At 63.1% G+C, this 22,515-nt stretch overlaps 2 protein-coding genes across 3 annotated transcripts in view; both read right to left on the minus strand.

Annotated features, from left to right (window-relative positions):
- Positions 1 to 134: 134 nt before the first annotated feature.
- On the minus strand, positions 135 to 5,645 carry SLC25A34 (solute carrier family 25 member 34). The gene is made up of 5 exons (XM_072828210.1): positions 3,787 to 5,645; positions 3,144 to 3,209; positions 2,902 to 3,054; positions 2,445 to 2,579; positions 135 to 1,580 (listed from the first exon to the last, which is right to left on the minus strand). Exons 1-5 carry the CDS (start codon positions 4,204 to 4,206, stop codon positions 1,398 to 1,400), a joined length of 957 nt encoding a protein of 318 aa, XP_072684311.1. The 5' UTR covers positions 4,207 to 5,645; the 3' UTR covers positions 135 to 1,397.
- Positions 5,646 to 5,798: 153 nt separating this feature from the next.
- Positions 5,799 to 22,515, minus strand: part of PLEKHM2 (pleckstrin homology and RUN domain containing M2) — a 38,465-nt gene continuing 21,748 nt past the window's right edge. The window contains exons 2-20 of one of the 2 annotated variants that reach the window (XM_072828204.1): positions 21,029 to 21,135; positions 20,581 to 20,690; positions 19,981 to 20,080; positions 19,402 to 19,489; positions 18,575 to 18,761; positions 17,255 to 17,314; positions 13,676 to 13,904; positions 11,793 to 12,638; positions 11,488 to 11,557; positions 11,294 to 11,384; positions 10,917 to 10,981; positions 10,473 to 10,561; positions 9,722 to 9,854; positions 9,286 to 9,476; positions 8,768 to 8,833; positions 7,985 to 8,144; positions 7,460 to 7,639; positions 7,262 to 7,378; positions 5,799 to 6,767 (exon numbers count right to left, since the gene is read on the minus strand). In XM_072828204.1, coding sequence (XP_072684305.1) covers positions 6,633 to 6,767; positions 7,262 to 7,378; positions 7,460 to 7,639; positions 7,985 to 8,144; positions 8,768 to 8,833; positions 9,286 to 9,476; positions 9,722 to 9,854; positions 10,473 to 10,561; positions 10,917 to 10,981; positions 11,294 to 11,384; positions 11,488 to 11,557; positions 11,793 to 12,638; positions 13,676 to 13,904; positions 17,255 to 17,314; positions 18,575 to 18,761; positions 19,402 to 19,489; positions 19,981 to 20,080; positions 20,581 to 20,690; positions 21,029 to 21,135 — 3,024 coding nt within the window. In that variant the 3' untranslated portion in view covers positions 5,799 to 6,632. The remainder of the gene's footprint in view (positions 6,768 to 7,261; positions 7,379 to 7,459; positions 7,640 to 7,984; positions 8,145 to 8,767; positions 8,834 to 9,285; positions 9,477 to 9,721; positions 9,855 to 10,472; positions 10,562 to 10,916; positions 10,982 to 11,293; positions 11,385 to 11,487; positions 11,558 to 11,792; positions 12,639 to 13,675; positions 13,905 to 17,254; positions 17,315 to 18,574; positions 18,762 to 19,401; positions 19,490 to 19,980; positions 20,081 to 20,580; positions 20,691 to 21,028; positions 21,136 to 22,515) is intronic. The other variant, XM_072828205.1, reaches the window with a different exon arrangement.

Here is a 22,515-nt window from a genome sequence, read left to right on the forward strand (position 1 = left end):
GCCGGGTGTGGCACCGGCCCAGGTCCCTGCGGTCCTCACCCCCCCCAGGGACCGAGGAGAGAGCGCCCAGCGGCCCAGCGCAGCGGTTCCGGGGTGAGGGAGCCTGACGCTGCCCACAGAAGGGAGTCACGAAGTGAACAAAATAGAAAACTTTATTGGTTTGGAGTGTGTGCAGGGGCGCCCCTTGGAACAGCGGTGGGCGGGCTGCTGACCCCGGGCCCGCCCCATCCCCTCCAGGGACTCGGTGTCCCGAAGCCCAAGGTCGGCGGCCTGGGCCTCACAACATGCTCCCTGGGGGGAGTGTGGCTGCAGCTGGGGGAAAGGACCCGGGTTGAGGACACCGGGCTCTGCCACTGACCGTAGGCGGGTCGCTTCCCGGCCCCGGGCCTCAGCCTCCTCATCTGAAGAATGGGCACAGCAAGGGCTCCTTTCAGAACTGGCCTGAGGATCTGTGCAAGTGCCCGCAGCGCCGGGCGTCTAGGGGGCCCGCAGGAGCAGCTGATGTTACAGGCCGAATGATGTCCCCCCACCTACCCCCCCACCCCGCCCGCATTCGGATGTTCTAACCCCCAGGGTGTGACTGTACTTGGAGGTGAGGTCTCAGAAGAGGTGATTAGGTTAAGATGAGGATATTAGGGTGGGTGCTAACCCAACGTGACTGCTGTCCTATTAGGACATGGACGGGCACAGCAGGAAGACCCCGTGAGGACCCAGGGAGAAGAGGACAGGAGAAGCCAACCCCGCTGACCCCTCGACCTTGGACTTGCGGCCTCTAGGCTGTGAGACAGCGGCTGTTGTGTGAGCCTCCTGGTCTGGGGCGCTTCTCATGGCAGCCCGAGCTCGCTAGCACAGATGTGACACGATGGCCTCCCGGTGCATCCTAGGGCCTCCCCACCTGTTCGGTGACCCTCGGGGGCGCTCTGGCCCCCACGGTCCTGGCTCTTGCCAGGGGCACCAGTCCGGCCTGGGCAGAGCTAAGTTCCAGTCCTGGTTCTGCCACTTCCAAGCAGTGTGGCTTTGGTCAAAGCGCTTCACTTTGCTGAGCCTCGGGTAGAAGAGGATTTCACGGTCTCAGAGGACTAAGCAAGCTGATGCATGTGGGTGACCCACTCGTGGTGGTGGCCATGCCCTGGAGCAGTTATTATGATAATGGGTAAGGCTCTGGGATAAGCTAGCCCAGTACAGACAAGGAAGAGAACTTGCTGGAGAACAGAGTGGCTGGTGAGCCAGAGCAGATGCCCCGGCCCTGGGTGGGCCATGGGTCTGGGTTGACCAGAGCTGTCCACACTGGCCTTGGACCCGTGGCCTGCTCTGAGACGGCCATTCCCAGCTGGCGTGGGCCGTGGCTTCCTGCCAGGCTCCGGGCTGTGTCAGGACAGGGACATGAGGGATGCGGCCTAGGTGCCCTGGTGCTGGCCCCGCGCAGCCAGTTTCCGGAGCTCGTCCCAGAAGAGCATGCTGAGGATGGTGTGGGGGCCCAGGCGCAAGTAGGCCGGGCCCAGACCCTTGTAGAGCGCCAGGGGGCCCTCCTGCCGCCAGATCTTCACCAGGCAGTCGGCAAGGCCACTGTACAGCTGGCCCTGGGGACAGACACAGGGTGGAGGTCACCACAGGGGTCACAGCTGGGGGTGTCTGTGTGCAGGGGCTTCTGTGGCACATCAGCAGAGACACTCTCCCCAAGCTGAGCAAATTACAGAAAGGTGGCCCTTTAGGCTGTGAAATTTAAGAAGGGACTTCCTCCTCCAGGCCGCGCGGCCCCATGCCCGGGGTGGGGCACCGAGCTTGGCTAGTGGCACACGGGTGGGTTTCATCCCTGACTCAGCCTTTGGAGGGCGCCTTTGTGTTGAGCCCAACCTGCCCTGGTGTACACGATGGCCTGTGTGTCTGCGAGGCCGTGGGGTCAGGCCTGGACTCCCATTCAGGCTCCTGCGCTTATCAGCCAGGTGACCTCAGGCACGGCACCGGGTCTCTCTGACGTCACTTCAGTTTCCTCATCAGGAAAATGAAGGTGGTTGTGAGGAGAGAAAGAAATCCAGCTGGGAAAATGCTTATTAGCCCATGTGTGGGACACAGGTGCCCAGCAAACAAGCCAGGTCAGTGTGTTTGCACGTGTGTCACATGTCCGTGTGTCTCTGGCTGTGTGTGTGTGCGTGTGTGTGCACATGCATGCAGGGAGGTGCCCTCCAGCTCCCCATGCCACCCCCCACCCCCGCCGTACCTTCCTCTGCTCGCTCTGCCCCTGCCCTGGGGGTGCCCTCCAGCTCCCCACGTCCCCACATCCCCCACTGTACCACCCCTGCTCACTCTGCCCCTGCCCTGAGGTGCCCTCCAGCTCCCCACACTCCCACCCCTCCCACTGCACCCCCCCTGCTCGCTCTGCCTCTGCCCGGGGGTGCCCTCCAGCTCCCCATGCCCCCACCTCCCACTGCACCCCCCCTGCTCACCCTGCCGGTTCCGTCCACGGGCTGATTGTAGAGCCGTGTGCTGACCACGTCGAAGGGGGTCATGACTGCAGCCACAGCGACGCTGCTGATCATGCCTCCAGCCAAGGCTACCAGCCAGCTGTCTTCCGGGAGCCACTGTGGGGATGGTGCAGGCTCTGACCCCTGCAGCCGTCCTCCCTGCACCCTCCCAGCACTTGGGGCCCCGGAGAGCTGGGGAAAGGGAGCAGGCCAGGCGCCTCCGGCCATTCGCCCACCCCAGCTCCTTCGCAGTGTTAGGGCTCACTGCTGGCCCCACACACCCGCTGGGCACGAGGGCAGAGCCAGGGTCTTCGGCTTTCTTCAGGGGCCCTGGCTGTCACCTCCCCCTGGGCTTCCCTAGGTGGGGGTCCAGCTGGGGAGATGCCGGGGTGTGACAAGGGCCCAGACAGGGAGAAAGCAGGCAGATGGTCCTCCTCACCTGTTGCTCCTGCACCCAGGCCTTGGCAGAGGCAAAGGTGGCCAGCTGGGCGGCTGAGCCGACCATGACTCTGGGCACAGCTCCCCCCACGCCCCGCCACAGCCCTGCCAGGCCCTGCTGCCGCCAGATGGTCTCCAAGGCACCCAGAACACTCTGTGGGGAGAAGGCACTGGGTCACCAGGCAGCCCCTGCCCCCTTGGGGCCCATCCAGCCCACGGAGCTCTGTGGGCCCCGGTTCCTACCTGGTGATGATGTTGGTGGCCCACGGCCATCGCGGCCACGGTCTGGGCCTGCAGCTGCGTTTTGATCTGTGAGACCAGATGTGACAGGGGGACTGGATGAGCTGTGCCTCGACATCCAGACCCCCACGAGCCCACACCCACAGCTTAGGGAGCGTGTGGAATAGGGCTGTGGTGAGGCTCGGGGTCTGCGTCTCCGTGTAACCTGGGTCAAGTCACCAAACCTTCTCCCAGCCCGTCTGCTCCGCTCGACAAGCTGTTCTCTGGACTAAGTGGGATAAGGACTATTCAGCATCCAGCATGCAGCCTCGGACGCGGGGGCCTCGCTTATTCTTAACCTGCTCGGCCACACGGGGAGACAAGTGACCACGCTGGGTTTGAGCCAGCACGAGTCCCGCCACCCTCTGCGCCCTCCCGTGGCTCAGGCCCGAGCGGGGCAGGGACCCAGGAGAACGAGCATCCAGGCAAGATTCTGGTGCTTTGGGCCAAGGGGCAGATTCCAACTCCAGAGCAGGGCTGTCCCGGGAGCGGCCCCGTCCAGCCTGGCCCACTCCACCCGGTACCAGGGCTGGTCTGGAAGGCTCCAGAGCCGCCGGCTGAAGGAGCTGGGTCATGGGGCGGTGGAGGATGGAGACAAGGCACTCACCAAGTAAGCAGGGCTCCCCACGAAGGCTCCCAGTGCCCCAGCCACGGCGCCCGCGACCACGGTGCCACCAGGCCACTGGGTGAGGCCAGCCTGGCATGCCAGGCTGTAGCAGTAGAAGCGGACGCCGTTCATGAGGCCCTGGTAGAGGAGGCCGGCGGCCAGCCCCTTCTGCAGGCCACACAGCCCATCGGCGCGGACCACAGCCACCACCGAGGTCACAAAGCCCCTGTAGGGCCGTGGGTACGTGCCGTGGGCCTGCAGCTCCCCCTGCAGCTGCAGCCTCGTCTTCACCACCTCTAGGGGGTTGGTGAAGATGCAGGCCAGGCAACAGGCCGAGGCGCCCAGCACCAGGTCCACAGCTGGGGTGACCGTCTCCCTGGCCTCTCTTCCCGAGGCCGGCTGTGCCTGGGTCAGGGACATGGGCACAGTCCTGGGGTGGTGGCGCTCAGGCTGCCTGCACCCCTGCACAGTCACAGGGGCTGGGGATCTAGGGGGCCTGGGGCCATGTCTGGAGGGCGGAGGTCCCAGGCGGATCGTCCGGTGGCCCCGGGTCTGTCTCGGGAGTCCCCCAGCTCTGCTGAGCCACTAGGGCTGGCGGAGCCTGGGACACGCCCCTGCTGGCTCAGACCAACCCCAGCTGTCCGGGTTGTCCACACCTCCCAGCAGGGCTGTGCCTGGATCCTGGGATCTGGGGAAAAGGTCACCTGGAGCAGGAGGGAGATTGGGGGCAGGGAGAAGGTGCCAATCAGCTGAGACACCTCCTGCTGTGGTGCCTTCCAGACCTCCCTCTGGCCCTGGGGCAAAGGGCTGGTGGCCCTGCCCCACCTCTGTTTGGGCGGGTCCTGCTGCAGCTCAGCGCCCAGGCCACGCAGGAACTGCCCACAACCACCCCGCACCGTCCCCGTGGCTCCCCGTGGCCGGCCTCCGTCTTCCAGTCTGGCTCCCACGCCTATGGTCCCGCTGTCAGGAAGAGCAGAGGTGGCAAAGGGCTTCTCGACCCTGTGGAGCTGATTCTGAATGTGACCCTGGGCGAGTCACTTCCTCTCTCTTAGCTTCAGTCTATTTGTAACATAAGGATTTTAATACCTACTTCGAGGTGTTTTGGAGGATTAGGGATGTGGGCAGAGCGTGCCTAGCACAAGGCTTCACCCCCTAAAAGGTGGCCCACGGCCCCTGCCCCCCACCCCCACGTCTGGCTCCTTTCTCCCAGACCTGCCTCCCAAGTCTTCAGGGCCCCTGGGCCATGTGTCTCAAGGAGTGGCCTGTGGCTTTGGTCACTCGCCCCATGAGGACCTGCCCCTCCTCCTGGTGGGGGCCCCTTCTGGGCTGTTCCTGGAGGAGAGGCCGGGATATGGGAGTGGCCCTTTGCCAGAAGGGTCCAGGCTGCTCAGGCTGGGGGCCAGCACCACCCTGCCCACCTTGGCCTCTGTCCCCAGGGCATCTCTCCCCTGCCATGCACACCCTGGGTCATTCCCGCTCCAGTGAGAACCCGGCAGAACCACCCTGCCGGGAACCCCAACTCTACAGCTTCCACACCCACCCTCCCAGGTGTGAGGGCCTGGCGGTGGCAGTGCGGAGTGCCAGAGGGCCTCCCAGCGACCCCCTCCCCAACCTGGGCCTGGTAAGCTCTGCACCCTCCGGCGGGCCCCCAGGGCAGCAGTTCAACAAGAGGTCTGGGGACAGCGTGGACTCTCTTGGGTTTCTCCCAAATGCCCGGCACCCACCCCGAGAGCTGGCGAGGCTGGCCGCGGACACTTGCCCTGGGACTAGAGGGGTAGCTTCCCCTCACTGGCCATGGCAGGAGGTAGGAAGGAGAGCAAAGGTCAGGTCAGGCCAAGGAAGCCTCATGGCCTGAGCTCCAGAGAGCGGCACGGGGGCAGTGGATGACTGGGCCTCCCATGGCGGCAGAGCAGCGGCTGGAAGAAAATCATGGCATGAATGGCCGAGGGGCTTTAGAGGGGGGCCAGGCATCCCCCACCTCCGTGCTGGTCACAAAGGGCCAGTGACAAGTCTTGGCAATATAACATGTCTATTTTATTTTAAAAAACAAAACCCAGACCATCTGACCCCTTCCCCCAGAGGGCCCGGCTCCAGCCAAGCAAGGGGGTGGTCAGGAGGCACACACGGGGACCCCGGGCCGCTGGGCTCTGCTCCTCTCCAAGCCCTCCCTTCTCTCCCAGCAGGAGCGGCCTGACTCCTGGGTCCTCCTGGGTCCTCCTGGCACTGCGGTTTGGGGAGAGGCAGGAGCCGTGGACATGCAGGGCCTCTGGGCAGCCAGGGAGGGGCCGCCTGGCCCTGAACCCCCCCCAGCTGTAGGCCCTGGCCGGGCAGGCGGCAGTGTGCCTGGGGATAGTTAGTGAGGAGGGGACATGCACTGACAGCCTAGTGTCCGGCTTCCCTGCGCAGCCAGCTGAGTGTTCCAGCGTGAACAAGGTGGCCGGGCCTCGGCCCAGACCGCTGACCCAGGAGAGGAAGAGGGACTCCTGCCCCCCGGTCCTTCTGCTCCCCTCAGAGTGGATGTTACTCTCGCTGCCATCCCGAAGAGATGCACATGCATCTGTATATGCCGTGCGTATGCAGAGCCCATAGGGCTCAGACCCTCTGCCCCAGCGCTCTCCAGTCACCACTGGCCGGGCGGGACGCCCAAGAGTGTGGAGCACCCATCCTGCATCCCTGGAAGGAGAGGGACCCTGTCTCAAGCCCCGGTTGGTGGTTCTGTCCCCCAGGGCGGGAGCAGGCTATGGAACAGGGGTGGAAGCCTGGCCCCGAGCGGCACGATGACAGAGCATGACGGCGGGTGCTGCTCGGCCTGCGTTTCTTGGCCACGGACGCCAGCCAGCGCCGCCTCAGCACCAGGGGTCCCGGGAGGCCCTGCCGCGGCAGAGGCTGTCGCTCCGCTGCCAGGCGCTGTGGATGAGGCTCAGGGCGTCCTCGAACTTCTTGTTGGAGGTTTCCTGGATGGGCTTGTGGGGCAGGTCCACCTGGGGGGGCACAGAAGGGGTCCGTGAGGGCTGCCGTGGGGACCCCGGAGGCCCTCCGCACCAGGAACCAAGGGCAGGACCGGCGTTTCCTAGGTTCTACTATCAGCTGTGGCCTCAGATGCCCTGGTGGGGGGAGGGGGAGTCTTGCTTTTTTTTGTTTTTTTCAAGATTTTATTTATGTGAGGGAGAGAAAGCAGGAGAGCACACGCAGGGGGAAGGGCAGAGGGAGAAGCAGGCTCCCCGCTGAGCACAGAGCCCCATGCAGGGCTCGATCCCAGGACCCTGGGGTCATGACCTGAGCTGAAGGCAGATGCTCAATGACTGAGCCCCCCAGGCGCCCCGAGTCTTGCCCTTTCTGTCCTACACGTTGGAGTCTGTCCTGGAGCTGTTGGTACAGTGCTGTCCCTAGGCCCCAAGTCCTCCTCTGTCCCAGCAGGGCTCCTTTCCCGGGGAGTGGCCCCACTCACTCCTCGGGGCGCTGGGCAGCTAGGTACCTGGTAGATGGTTTTCCACCCAGAGCCCAGCGCAGACAGGAACCGGTCCAGTTCAGACGTGCAGCTCAAGTAGATGACCCAGGGCAGGAGAGGCTGCTGGCTGTCCTGGGAAAAGTCCTGGGGAGAGCGGGTCCCCAGGTGAGCAGGTGCCGCCCTCCTCCTGCAGGGCCTGCTTCCATCGCCCCCCGCCCAGCTCACCAAGACACAGTACTCCTTGCCAGGGCCGGTGGAGACGGCGCTGATGTCGGCCAGCTTGGCTGTGCCCAAGGAGCGGAAGAAGCTAGTCTGGCAGTCCTCGTGGCACGTGAAGAGGCGGTCATCGGTGATCACTAGGCAGCAGGGGATGCAGGGGCTGGGAGTTACCCCCTGGGGGATGACCTGGAGGGCATTGGCAGAGGGTAGGGGAGAGGCGAGCTGGAGCACTCCCGGGCTGGCCGGAACCAGAACTCCCCACTCCGGGGGCCCAGCCTGCCCCTCGGCCCCTCCCTCCAGAGGTCAGCTGGGCTCCGTCCACCTCAGAAGTGGAGGTGGGGCTGGGGGGGTGCCCGAGCATCCAGGCCACAGGTGGTCCTGAGCTCTCGGGTCCACTCCTGGGCTGTCCCTTGGACGTCCGCGTCTTGGTCCTCGCAGGCTGCCCCTGAGCTTGTGGGTTTAGGGAAGGGACCCCAGGGATCCTGATCGGGTCGGGAGGCCGGATGAACGGTGCAGGCCGGAGGCGCTCACCCCTTTGGACACAGCCTGGCACAGGTGCTGCATCCAGTCGGCCATGTCAGCCTCGCTCTCGGCGCTCAGCTCCAGGCACGGCCGGTCGGCGAGGATGACCTGGAAGGCGTGGGGCCGATCCGTGGTGTTGGCCCTCCGACAGCCACCGCACTGCTCCCCCCTGGGCCAGAGGACGAGGGGTGAAAGGGAAGCAAGGGGGGGTGGCTTGAGGCATGCGACACGAGCGTCCTGCACCCGCGGCCCCGGGGGATGGGGGGACACAGACCCCTCGGGCTCTCGGGAGAGGCTTGGAGCTGCCGGCCAGACCCGCCCTTGCTGCGTAACAACATCTGTCTACAGAACTGCCAGATCCTTCTAGCTATCCCAGCATGGCCAGGAGAGGGCTGAGGTGGGCTCTTAGCTCCGGCCCTCTCAGAATCAGGGTGCGTTCATCCACGTTCCCTCTCTGGGCCTGGGGTTTCCTCCAAACACGTGAATCTTCCAGCAGGTCAGGAGCTGCCAGGGCAGCAACTGCCGCCCCTGCCGGGCCAGATCCTTTCCCGGCAAGGAGTTCCTCTTGCTTCCCTCACAGGAAGCTGCCCCTGCTCCCCTGGCCTGGGGTCCTGTGGCCCTGAGAGCTCCGCAGACCCCTGGGTACCAGTCAGGGCTGCTGGATGGGGTGCAGCTGAGTGGGGCAGGATGACAAGAGGCCCTTGGCAGCTCAAGCCAGGGGGACAGGAGCCCTGGGCCCCAGGCTCAGCCGGAGTCCCCACACCGCCCAGCCCCCTTCACCAGGACACTCACCCCATGTTCACCGAGAGCAGAGGGGTGACATCGGTGCGGTCAGGATACTGGTAGAGGATCCCGTTGCTGCAGGAGCACAACACAGCAGGGGTGAGGCCTGTCCCAAGAACCAAGGGCCAGGTGGAGCCCACATCCGGGGGGCCCCCTGCAAGCTGGGGCCTTAAGCCCCAGGGGCCAAGAGGCCTGTCTTCTATGGAAGGGAGGGTGAAGAAGGAACCAGAGGCACAGGAGGGCACGCTACCCCCTCAGGCCGACCTGGGGCAGAGAACGGCTTGGAGCAGCCGAGCCCACATCTACACCTGACGTGCCCCCGGATGCCCTGGGCCCCGAAGATGGCTGGCTTTACCCAGGAGCTCTAATATCCCGAGGTATGCCTACCCTAAAACCCTTGCGGGGCTGGAAGGAGGCCCCCTTGGGCTGCTCTCCTCTGTGGCCTGCCCACAGAGATCCCAGCTGAGGGCCTGACTGCCCAACGAGCTCCAGGACATGCCCGAGGCCAGAGCTGCGGGGGCTCCCACCTGAGTACCACGAAGCAAGTCTTCCAGTGCTCTTTGCCCAAGTAGGAGGTGCCTGCCTTGTAATGCAGCATGCCTTCTTTGGTGATGGTGCCCTCGGGGGGTGAGCAGTGGCAGAGGACGGGACCCAGGGACTCATCCATGGGGTCCTCCCAGTGTACAAGCCCATAGAAGCGCACGGTGACAGCAGTGGCCTGGGGGGGTGGGCAGCAGACAGAGCGGTGAGGTATGGGCCAGGCTCACCAGCGGCCCAGCCCCAGGAATGGCCATGGAGGAAGCAAGGACACGCCCCAGGTGGGGCGGGGGACAGGACCCAGGGGCAGGAGAGCCCCTCCCCGGTGGGTGACGGAGAAGCTAAAGACCTCTACTTGCACGGCCTGACCTCACACCAGAGGTGGCCTCTCAGGGACGACAGTTTCCCTCCACTCCTGGCACTTACCTCACACTTGGACTCCTGGGCCACAAATTTGGCCAGTGCCAGCTTCTCCATGGTGGCATCAGTCAGGATGCTGGGGTAAGGTGGTTCCCGGCAGCCTTTGATCATTGCGGACTTCAAAGAAGCCAAGAAGAACCTACACAGGGAGTGGGGTTTGCTGTCAGAGGCCCCGGGGGGGTGGCAGCGGGGAGGCCTGCCTCTCAACTGGACAGGATTCTGGCCTGGGGGCACAGAAACTTCAGGGAGGTTGCTGGCTGGAGCCAGAGCTCAGGGCAGCAGCTGGGGCAGTGATGCCCAGCGATCACTGGCCTCAAACGATGACCTGGAAAAGGCCATTCCCAGTGGCCAGGGGCCCGGGCGCTGCTGGCGAGGGAGGACCAGCCCCGGTGGTGCAGCGGAACCAGAGTGGGTGGGACCCAAGTCAGTACAACGACACGATCTCATTACCAGTAATTTTTGTATGAAGGCATCGGGGCGGGGGGGCACCCATGGCCCCCGTGGCCCAGCAGCCGGACTCGTGTTCTTGCTGATAACTCACGTCAGCCCTCAGGCCAGTCCTCTCTGGAGGCCACACAGGGTCTGAGGTCACCTGAGCTGATGACGTGAGTCCGTCAGTGTGCTTGCACGCTTCCAGCAGGTGCCAGAGGGAACACACCTGATCTCCACTTCTCTGTTTCCTACCTTGCACCCTCCATCCCTAGGGGCGGGGGCTCCAGGCCAGGGGAGGTGGGGGGGGCAGGGGCATGTCACTCACTCGGCCAGGGCCACGTCGGCCGTGTCCAGCAGAAACTGCTTCCTGCGGTTGGTGCACACCAGCTTCACCGTCTGCTGGTCGAGGCCCACCTGCCGGAAACAACAGCTTCACATGCGCACGGGGCTCGGCTGCTGCGGAAGAGGCAGCCCGGCCAGGTGAGGGCTGCTGGGGAGGGAGGAAGCACGCCCTGGAGTGGCCGCAGGGAGAGCCCCCGAGAGCTGGGGAGGGATGGTCAGAAATATGGTGGATGAAGAGGCATCTCAGACTCGGTTCTTATCCCCCGCATCACCTGTAGAAGCTGCTCGAGAGATAAGCTGACGCCCGACCCCGGGGGCGCTGGGGCCAAGGCAGGACACGCCTCCTCTGCAGCTGCGGTGGGTGGCCGGGTGGGCGCCCGAGGGGCCCTGTCCTACAGCATATGGCAACTGCAGAGCCTGCACTCACCGACACATAGTCAAGTTCATTGTAAGAAACAGCCTCTTCCACCAGGTATGGCTTCTCCGCGGCCCCTGAGAGAGGAGACCCCGATGCCTATAACTCGCAGTGGCCTCTTTTCCCTCCCCCTGCCCCATGTCTAAGACCTGGCCTCTCTGAGAGAGGACCCGTCCCTGCCCTGCGATCTGACACGGTGGAGGAGGCGGAGGGCGCGGGGCTCGTGGCAGGCAGGCCCCGGCTCCCACGGGGCTGCCGGGATGGCCGGTGGCACCCGCTGGGGTGTTTCGGTCACCACCAGGCGGCCGAGAGCCGGGGTGGGGGGCGCAGAGAAAGGGAGGGAGTCAGTCTCATCCTCTGCCTCTGGCCGGGCCCGGGGCGGCAGGCACCTTTCCGAAGCAGGTAGACGTAGCAGTCTGTGAGCAGCACGTAGAGCAGCTGCAGGTTGCCCTCCATGTGCCCGGTACTCATCCGGATCATCTGCGGGGCCGACACGGAGCGGGGTCAGGCGCCCTGGCCCCCGCCGCCCCGGCCCGGCCAGCACGCCTCCCGCCTCGGCCGTCCGTGAGCTCCCGGGACTCACTTTGAAGAGCTGCTCTTCGTTTTCTCGGAACACGTGGATCATCAGCAGGAGTAGGTGATTGTTGTCCACTCTGAGAGAGGGACACGCGTGGGGAGGGTGTCAGGCTAGGCCAGGGGCGGGCGGCTCTGCCCCTGACCGGAGCCGCAGTGGCGGTGGCGGGGACACTCCCAGCCCACCCCGCCTCCCGGCCCAGGCCGGGGCGTCCACGGCTGCGCTCAGGGTATCTGGAGGGCAGATGCCCACCGTCGCGGGCCGCGGGGCGCCGGGGGCGAGTGTCAGGCCGGCCGCCCGGGGGGCCCCCTCACCTGAACTCTGCCGAGTGGGTCGTGTCCGACGGGCTCCCCTGCCCCTCATCCACCCCAGAGTCCTCAGCGCTGCTCACGCACGGGCTGGGCCGGTCTCGCTTGAGCTGGCAAAGAGCCTCGCGGGCCCCCGGCTCCGGTTCAGGCACAGGCCCCTCCCGGACCAGGGGCGACTCAGGGTCCAGTTCCCGGGGCTCTGGCCCCCCGGCCTCCCTCGGGGCGCGCTCTAGGGGCCCAGGCGTCTGTCCCTCTCTTCCTCCTCCTCCCTCTTCTTGGCCAGCAGTCTCAGGGCTACCAGGAACATGCAGCGGTTGGCCAGGCCCTGCAGGGTCATGGTTGCTGCCACCTGATGTAAGAGTGCTTGGACTCTCGACGGTAAAGCGGTAGAAGTCCATGGGGGCTGGAAGCCCCTCACTAAAGTCGCAACATGGTGGCTTCTCCGGGGCGTCCCCGGGAGAGCCGGCCCGAAAGGACTGGTCTGGGGACTGGGCGTGGGAGCGCCAGGTGCTGGGGTCCAGCTGCCCGTTGAGCTGGTCGATCACCTTGCTCAGGGGCTGCCCCAAGCGCTCCATGGACGTGTCCTTCATCTCGGGGATAAGCAGGCCCACCGGGCCGGGCTCCGAGAGCTCGCTGCTCTCGGCTGTGCTGCTGGGCCCCTCTCCCTCCTCCTGGGGGGGCGTAAAGGTGGCGTCCGGGGACGCCCGCCCCAGGCCTGGGCTGCTGACAAGGCTGTCACCATCCCCCCCGCGGCGGGCACAGCCGTCCTGGGTGGAGGAGGGGTGGAGGGGGCTAGCCTCCTCATCCGACCTCGCCTTCTTCTTCTTGCCGGTCTTCTTCTTCTTCGTGACCCTGGACAGGAGTGATGGGGCAGGCTTACCACCTGAGCGCCGCAGTACCGGGCAATTAGGTGGGCTGGGTCGAAAGGGGGGATCTGGGCATGTGACCTCTGAGGGCATAGCCAGGGCTTCAGAGGTCCTGGGTGGGAGGCCCCAGGCCAGGGGGCCGGAGCAGCTCAGGCCCTGAGGTACGCCCCCGTTGCTGGAGGCGGGGACCCGAGGAACCCCTGAGCACGTCCCACGAGTTCTAGCTGAGGACGCAGCTATGCCAGCTGTGCTCTCGGGAGCAAACACAGGCCCTGGTCGGTCAGAACGATGGCACCTCCACTTGGCCCTCCCCTTGGGATGTGGCCAAGGGACCCTGAGCTGACCTCACTTCCCAGCAGGTTATCACCGGGGATGGCTCAACCAGAAGTGCACTCGAAGTCTTCTGGGCTCACACTTCTTTGGTTGCAGGGTGGCTGGAATGGGTCTGGCAAGGCGACCCCAGGTCGGAGCCACTTAAGCTGCTCAGGCCTTGAACTGACCCACAGAGCGGGACCCCTGACCCCCCCCTCGGGCCAGCAAGCCTCGGAGGGTACGACACGCACAGCATCTTACTCAGCGTGGAGAGTCTCAGGGGCAGGAGCAGGGGGAGGTCAGGGAGCCCGGGAGGCTCTGGGCCCAGAGCGTCCCGATCTGCCCTGCGCCTCCTCCTTCCCTTCCCTGTAGGTCCCTGTCTACGTGATGGAGACACTTCTCCTTCAGGGAGCCACACGGAACTGGAATGAGTACAGATCGCAGAAACGGTACATCGACATTCCAAGAAGCCCCCCGGGGAGAAGGCGACCTTCCGGCCCTGGAGACCTGGGCCACAGCGTCTCCTGGGCTCGGGCCCTGTTTCTTCTTGCCTGAAGAACTCCTGGAGAACCACTTCATCTCCAGGAAGATGCCTATCTGCCCCCGGGGGGCAGGGTCCCGGCGTGCGTGGACTGAAACGTGATGCAAGGGGTGGACAGGCCGGACTCGGGGATGCTCACCCCACTTCTCCCGGGGCCCCTCCCCGCTGACCTAATGACTTCGAGCTCTGTGCAGGCGTCCGGCAGGTCGAGAGTGTGGGGTTCCCCCTTCTCCTGAGAGGTGGTGTGCACAGGGGTGGTGTCGGAGGAGGACACCGTCTCTGCTGGGTCCTCACTGAAGGGGTTGTGGCGCTGGGTGGGACTCTTGGTGGAAGCCTTGCTGCTGGTCAGGTCGGAAGCAGTGGAGCGGGGGCCGCTGACCGTGTCCGTGAGGTCTCCATCTGGGAGGACGGGAAACAGGAGGCAGCCCGTCAGACGCCGCCTGGGGCCCCCAGGCCCCCGAGCATGCCTTATCTCACGAGGGAGGCAGCTGAGCTCCTCCCGGGGAAATCTGGTCGGGGTGGCCCTGACTGAGGAGTAGAGGCCCAGACCAACAGGACACGGGATCTGTGCTTTAAGAGTGACCTGGAGCGACACCATCGCCCCGCCACCGAGAACCCGCGAGAGCTCCCAGCGACTTGGCCGAGTCCGAGTTCCGAGCCCCGAGGTTAAGCAGCTCCAGGCTGAAGCCCCTCAGGGACGGTGACCTTGATGCCTCAAGAGGTTAACCTTAGAGCCCTCCGTCAGAGGGAGCCAGAGGGGTCCCCGGCGGCCCCTTCAGTGCCACCGGCCACGGCGGGGCTGACACACCCAACGTCCCCTGGAGGGTCCCCGCTCTGCCCACCAGAGGCAGATAAAAAGCAAAAAAGGGAGAGAAAATAGAGGGAGACAGTGGGGATCCGAGAAGCTGAGGGGAGGGGCTGAGACAGGAGAGGGAGTCCAGGGGGCGAGGAGCAAGGCGGAAGGCGGAAGGGCCCAGAGCACAGTAGGGAGGATGAGACCGGGGCGCCAAGGAGATGCAAAGGGAAGGGAGGTGTGGCGAGCGGGTGCCCCCCAAGGCTGCTTCTCTCCCTGACATGGTCACACCCCCGCAGCGGGGGGCAGGACCAGGCACCCCGTTAGGGCGAGAGCTGGGAACTCCATCTCGCTCAAGTCTCTGCCTTCCTGCCGGTCCTTTCTGAGTCCCCCTCACCCTTGGCTCCACCCAGGGGAGAAGGGGGGCGGGGGATGCTTCCTCTCCAGAGGGGCAGGTTTAACTGCCCCCCTACCCCCACGCCCCCACCCAGCCAGCCCAGAAACAGGAGCACGGAGAGCACACGGGGCATTATCTGGTGGCAGATGGAGCCGCCGCGGCAGGGAACGGAGGCCCAGCTGTCAGAGAGGTCGGCTGAGAGCTAATGGCACGGGACACGGGATGGTCACGCCTCACTGGCCAGCTCACACACATCTTGTTGGCCATGATCTGCCCACAGGAGACGTGGCAAACATGCTTCCCATCCTCAGCCTCATCTGGAACCGCCCAACCTGCTGTCCACTTCCTAGTGGGTCTTGGAAACCACTGGGCAGCTGTCTGCTGACGCAGCACATCATCCATTTTTTTAAAAGTACATTGTCTTTTAATATAAGGACAAAGGTGGGGGCCAGAAGCCATTGCCAGCCCAGCCAGAAAATCACGAGTGACATACGAGACTTCCTGCAGATACCCTGGGCCTCCCCAGCCTCAGTGCTCACATGGGGAAAACCTTGCCCTTAGGTCTCAAAAAAGGGTCCTGTGAGGCCCTACATTGTTGTCCCAGGTCCTGTGAGGCCCTACATTGTTGTCCCGGGTCCTGTGAGGTCCTATGAGGTCCTACATTGCTGTCCCGGGTCCCGTGAGGCCCTACATTGTTGCCCTGGGTCCCGTGAGGCCCTACATTGCTGTCCCGGGTCCCGTGAGGCCCTACATTGTCGTCCCGGGTCCCGTGAGGCCCTACATTGTCATCCCGGGTCCCGTGACGCCCTACATTGTTGTCCCGAGTCCAGTGAGGCCCTACATTGTCGTCCTGGGTCCTGTGAGGCCCTACATTGTTGTCCCGGTTCCCGTGAGGCCCTACATTGTCGTCCCAGCCCCTAGGGGTCTGCAGTTGCTTGTGGGAGGAGTCCCACCCAGTGAGTGAGCAGGCCACAGGACGGTGGGTGTCAGGGCTGGGTTACCCACCAGCTCTGTAAACAAGCCAAGGACCACAGAAGGCCGCCCCCACCCCTGCCCCTGGGCCCAGAGTTTGGAGCTGCCCCCAAATCCTGCTTTCCTCCAGGTGGAAGGAGAAGACAAAGCCCCCCCAGGTGAGCTGCCGGAGCAGACCTGGGGACTCAGGAAAGCAGGAGACCATGGTGGGGACAAAGCTCACCCCGCCCTGGAGCCCCACCCGGCCCAGCCTGAGCAAGCAGTGCAACCCAGATTGTTAGTTCTCAGGCCACCGGGAGCTCTGGAGGGCTGCGGAGGAAGGTCGGGCCCTGCTTGTCAGGTGACTGCAAAGGGCGGCAAGGAGCTGGGTCAGGAGGGGGTTAGTGGTTAGAATCAGAGGGGGAGAAACCAATGCCCAGCATGTGCACTGCAAGAAGAGAGGTTGAGACGATAAACGATGTTACGATGGAATTCTGGATTTCATCTTAACTAACCCGTGGCACTCTCCAGTGCTACTCTCTTGGCCAGATGATATAATTAATTTTCCCCAAGGCCATATCTTATTTCCCTACAAACTAAGCTATTTCATACATTCCTCGGAAAAAGATCATCTGTCATCCGTTACTCTGAGATCACGGCGCTGGTAACAAGGGGCCAGCTCTGGAGCAGTGGAAAGAGGCACCTACGCCTCCTGCCCCTCCTGCCCCGGGAGCAGTCAGCAGCCAGCATCCGCTCCCCCCCGGGGCTGGCCCTGGGCAGCAGCAGCCCACAGGGCAGCAGGCTCTGCCTCCCGGGGGGTGGGGGTTCTGGCCTCAGATCTAAGGAGGAAGCATTAACCCCTCAGAAACGAGCCCTGTGCCTTCAGTAATCATGGGAACGTGCGGTAGAGCCGCCTGGTTTCCAGAAGCCCAGCCGGGGAGCCCTGGGCAGGCGGTCGCCCGAGCACTGCTGCCGCCTAGTGGACAGGTGGGAGGCCCACAGCCTGGATTTTAATCTGCCTTAAAACCTCTAAGAGAATCTCCCTGTAGGAAGTTTCGGCTGTGCCTGGGCAATCTCGCCCATCGGGATCCTCAGTCTCTCAACACCACCGGGGAGGAAGCCACCCACACCGGAGTGGGGCGGGGGGTCGAGCCCTCTGCCTCCACTTCTTGAGGCTTCTGACCCAGAAGCACATCTGACCTAAAGGAGCTTATGATCCGCAGGTTCAACCCACGCTTTCCAGAACAAGTCTCTGCTCACTGCCGGTCAGGCCACTGGCGCCCCAGGAGCTGGCAATTCCCTACACGTACCCGGTGCTTCCACGGGCATCAGAAAGGGGGAGGGTGATCTCTGGGGCCGTGCAACGCAATCCCCTGGTGACACCACGAGGCCACCGCGTAAAGGCAGGAGCCCTGCACCAGAAGGGTTTGCCTAGAATTGGGGTCAAGTTCTCCTACTGCAGAATTCCATCTATGTGAACACCAAACTTGGCTTTATTAGGATCATTGACATTATTATAAACAACGAGCTGATTTCGAATCATGCAGCAAGCTTGGCACGGAAACGCAGCAAAACAGGAAAAGAGGGTAACAGCGGACTCTGGCCCACCTTCCCAGTCTGTGCTGGGTACAGACGGCACTGCTGGAAACACATCTCCAAAATCATAATCTATAAAAACGAGGGACAAAACTGAAGATTAGAAACCGGTAGTGGAGGGACAGGGAGGGTGGGGGTGGTGGGGCGGGAGGCATGGGGAGAAAACGAGAGAGGAAAAAGGTAAACTTTCTGCATTTTCTCTAATGGCTTCAGGGAGCTCACGTTGCTTCTCAGCTGGGTTGTTGGGAAGACCCTGGGGACAATCCTTGCCAGCCCCAGGACCTGGTTCTGGCTGAGAAGAGCGTGGGCTCCCATCCCCTGCCTTCCTTCCCTCTGAACCCAGCATCGGGGGTGAGGTGGGGTCAGGGGGACACCTCCACTGTGGACGGCCCGACTACCCCTTCAGGGCCCAGCCCCTGCCTTCTGGGAGGCGGCCCATGAGCCCAATCCGAGGAGACTGAGCCACTGCCCTCTGCTCGTACAAGGAGCAATGCAAGCCTTGCTAACAAGGCTGGAAGTAACCGGCCTCATGGGCCTTGGGCCCATTGCACAAGCTTTCATGAAGAAAGAAGGCCAAGGTCGCAAGGCCAAAGCACTTCCAGGGAGCCCTGAGGGCTGAACTCGTGCTTGGGGTCTCCTTCCCTGGAGGTGAGGCAGGTGCAGTAAATGAAGAGCTCTCGTTTCCCACGTGGGGGTGAAGGTGGAGAAACCGCCAGTTTTTCAAATGAACGCAGAAGCCTAAGGTTTGAAAGAAACCAGGCTGCTCCAATCAGTCATTGGATCAAGACGACAAGATGACCTACAGACTTGACAACTTTTTCCGACTTTGATGCAGTGGATGCCGTTGGCGCTAACACCCTAGCAGGTGGAGGGCCTCAGAAATCAGGTGGGCTCAGGAGACAGGGGCAAATCTCCGCTACATCCCGGACCCATCTGGCTCTCTCCTCCCTGCAGGGGCTGCTCAGCCTCTTTCTGCCTAGGACCAGAGTCTAACCGCCCCAGGCAGGCAGCACTCACCCCTGCAACGGCAGGGAGCTTCCGGGCACACAGTCAATCCTTCCTCACTTAGAACACGGCCCACCCTGCGCCCTCTCCCCGGCCCCAGGCCTGCAGCCCTAGCCTGGATTCACACGGTCTCATCTTGGCCTTTCGTCCCCAGAACCAGTGTTCCACCGACCACGGAGATGCTGAGGAAACGAATGAAGGCCTGGGAAATGCTCGGCCCTGTTGAACTTCCAGTCTCCCCCAGAGACCCGTCACCCAGCCAAGTGTAAGTGGCTCCAGCACCAGTGCCACAGCAGAGCGTGGCTGCCTTCTGCCCGAGGCGCTTACCCTCACTGGATGGGGCGATGGCGCTGTCATCCCACTCCAGGTTGGTGGAGGTGACGGAGTTGAAGGAGTTGAGGGACAGGCTGTCCGAGCCCTGCACCGAGCTGGGGAGGCGGTCTTCGAAGTCCAGCAGGTACTGGGGTTTGTAGTAGTCGGGCATGTAGGGGGCCAAGTCTAAGTACGGAGCGTCCTGAGAGGAGAGCGCAGGGAGCAGGCTTGGCTGCGGAGGCCTCGGTGCCTGGGCAGGCCTGCCGCCGTCCTACCTCCCATGCTTGCTCTCCTCTGGGAAATCAGGGGGCTTACGGCACTACATTCCAAAATAAGTCGCTAAAAGGAGTAATGCAAGGGATGCCTGGGTGGCCCAATGGTTGAGCATCTGCCTCTGGCTCAGGGCATGACCCTGGGGTCCTGGGAGCGAGTCCCACATGGGGTCCCTGTAGGGACCCTGCTTCCCCCTCTGCAAGTGTCTCTGCCTCTCTCTCTGTGTCTCTCAGGAATAAATAAATAAAATCATTAAAAAAAAAACCCCACAAAAACAACACTCATATCCTAAACAACAAGGAGGGTACATTAACGCTAAATTTTCCAGGCAGTGTATCTCTTCTCCAAGTCTGGAAGAGAGGCAGGAGGGAGTCACCTGAACTAGGATTCTGGCTTAGAGAAGCCGAGAGAGAATCAACCCCTTCCATTCAGTTCCACTGTTCTGACCCTGAACAAACGGGGCTGGGGCATTGCTCAGGCTCAGTCACACCCACAGGCTCCCTGAGAGGGACCAGGGAAGTAAAACAGCACGTCTGCCCCTAGAGGCAGCAAGAGCCCGGGAGTCTCACCAGATCCAGGTCGAATCGAATGAACTCCAGCCCAGACACCAAGGTCAGGAAGAGAGTCAGGTGATCGTGGCTGCAGACCAGGGCATTCCTGTGAGACACGAGGAGGGATGATGGTTACCAGCTTGGCCCCAACCTCGCGGGCGAGCCGGCTGTGTTGAAATTTGACATGTGACATCCCCACTGCCTGGAGGGCACCCAGCTTGGGGCAGCCTTCACCCACTCCGTTGGAGCACCTCCTCCTGGGGTTGGAGCCCCACAGCTCTGTCGGCATGGTCTTCAGATCCGGGGCCTGCATAGGGTTCATCTGGCTCTTAGCAGATGACATAAATGCTTTGTTCTGGCAGCAGCCGAGCAAAGGCTGAGCATTCTAGTAAGGTCTGAGGGCTGGGCGGGGGCGGAGCGTTTGGAACGCCGTACTCCTGGCAGAGCCATGAGAGGCAAGGTGCTGAGGGCTCTTCGGCCATCTCTGACGGGTTCTCGGCATGGCACACCGTGATGTGTGCAAGTGACAAGAGGCTTTGGGATGAGGTTCAACGGGAGCTCCGGGGCTGCGTGAGACAAACTGTTCCAGACACTCACTTGACGTAGTATTTATGCAGCAGACCCAGGTTCTCCTGAAACAGCCGCAGGTAGCTTTCCAGGGAGTTCTCGTTGAGCGCCAGGTACAGCCAGGCCCTGCCTGCAAATGAAGGGCAGGAGTGACCAGAGGGAAGTTCTGTCGGGGGCTGGCTCTTTCGGCCAAGCGAGGGCAGGAAGCGCAGCAAGGGTAGCCGAGGGGCTCAAGCACTCGGACAGCCTCCTCTCTTGTTGGGAGTGCCGTCACCCCTGAAATCTGTGTTCCCTAGTCAGACCCTCGCTGGTGGCAGGCCAGTGAACTCTGACCGGGAGCGCAGGGTACAAACTCCAGGTGGGTCGAGAAGCCTAAGGACTGTGCACCGATCCTGCGTGCACCGATCCTGCCGGCTAACACTGATCCTCGCTCAGGGAGAGGGGCCAGGCTCCCCGTTCTGGGATCGGGCTCTGGTTCTCCTTAGCACCTCACTCTCCTTCCACCCACCCCCTTAATTGTTACGTGCAGGGCACCAGCAGCTGCCCGCCCCTGGCCCTCAGCCTCGCCGGGGCTGACCCCCAGGCCCCCGGAGCCCCCGCTGCCCGCAGCATCGTGCTGGTGCTACTCACTGCGCCCCAGGTTGGTGGCCACGTGCTGCAGCACCTCGATCTGTTTGATGGCCTCTCTCCGGGTGAAATGCACCACAAGCACCCAGTAGCCAGAGGAGAGGTCTTGCAGGCTGAGGAAGTAGGACAGGAGCTGCCGTGACCCGAGGGAGGCCACCCTGGGAAGCTGCAGCCGGCCCGGCCCCCTTCATGTGGGTGCCGAGCTCCAGGCTGAAGCGAGGGGCTCCCGGCGGGGCCCACGGGCAACCACTGCGCCTTCCCACCTTCCCGCCTTCCCGCCGTGGCTCATCTGCTGCTACGGCTTGTCCGGCCGCTCCCACCTGCTCAGAGACGCTGACCCGCTGACCCGGCAACCACAGACCGCCTGCGGCCACCTAGCGAGGCGATCTCCTTGGGCCCACGGGAGGCGGGAGGAGAGGCGGACCCTGCGCGGGACTTCCCTCCAGCTCACCCGTACAGCAGGGCGTGGTCCAAGTGCTCGCACAGACGTTGCAGGACCTTGTCGTGGTTCCGGATGGCGGGGGTCTCGTCTTCACAGGCGGCGAAGTAGCTCTGCAACTGAAAGGAGAAGAAATCCGCCCAAAATGAGACAGAGAGATGAAGAGGAGGGCTGAGACAGACATAGCTAAGACAAGCAGTGGGTGGAGCGTGCGACGCTTGATCTCGGGGTTGGAGGTTCGAGCCCCACGCTGGGTGTAGACATTACTTAAAAATAAAATATTAGGGCAGCCCCATGGCTCAGCGCCGCCTTCAGTCCAGGTCGTGATCCTGGAGTCCTGGGATCGAGTCCCATGGCAGGCTCCCTGCACGGAGCCTGCTCTTCCCTCTGCCTCTCTCCCTCTCTCTCTGTGTCTCTCATGAATAAATAAATAATCTTTAAAAAAATAAAATATTAAAACAAAAATAAAAGAAAGAAAACCAGTTAAATGATATCCATGGTGACCAACAGAGAAGCGCACCTCGACCCGCTCGCACCAGCCACTGACCCCTACAGGCTCCAGAGGGCAGTATCCTCAGAGCCCAGTCCCCAAGAGGCACCCAGTTAGTGCCCTGCGCAATGACAGCTTGATGCTGGGAGGGATCCAGGATCCTCGGTCTGAATGTAGGTCCCTGGTGGTCCCAGGCTTCGAGCCAGGGCCGCGGCGCCACACCTCCCCGGGGCCCACATGTGGTATTGTCTGTATAAATGCCCCCTGCTCCCGGAGCTGCACCCCACACAGCCCTGCTCGGAGCTGCTCCTCTGCACAAACGAAGGGCCGGCAGACCAGGGCACCTGCTCCGGAGGCTGACGCGGGACCTGGGATTTGCCCGTGGAAACAGACGAGGCTGGACACGGGTCGAGGTGTGTGCCAGGCTCATGTCAGGGTCTACACCCAGAAGGATGCTTGTTTCCTGGCTGGCTGGATAAAAGGTCGAGGACAGGAGGTGAGATGAACGGCAGCACTGAGCAAAGGCCGACGAAGGTGAGGGCAGCTCTGTGGGGTTAGTTAGGGCTAAGAAAGCAGGGGTCCTTTTCAAGTAAAGCCGTAGGACACAGGTCTTTCCAAGTTCGTTTTAGCCAAATGCTGGTCTGCCGTTGCCCTTCTAGCGGCCAGACGTGGGACGGACACCCAAGAAGAACACGCATCTCAGGTTTAAGCTCTTGGCACGGGACAATCGTGTTCTCGAGGGCTGTCTGGGTGCGGTGGTAGAGACGGCAGCAGCAAGCTACAGCAACCAGGCCAACAAGCCCGCCTCCTGGCCAGAGGCCAACCGTTCAGCCCCACAACAAAAATAGCCTCTTTTCCCTGTGGCCCAGGGTAAGCCCAGCAGCCCTGCTGGCCGGGGACAGGCCCCAGTCCCGCGGGGTTGCCCTCCCTCCCGAGAGGCGGGTGAAGCAGGCTGGGGAGGAAGGTTCCCAGAACGGAAAGAAAGCAATGAGCTTATGCAAACCATCCC

The sequence above is a fragment of the Canis lupus genome, chromosome 5, assembly GCF_048164855.1.
Source record: "Canis lupus baileyi chromosome 5, mCanLup2.hap1, whole genome shotgun sequence".
Lineage (NCBI taxonomy): Eukaryota > Metazoa > Chordata > Mammalia > Carnivora > Canidae > Canis > Canis lupus.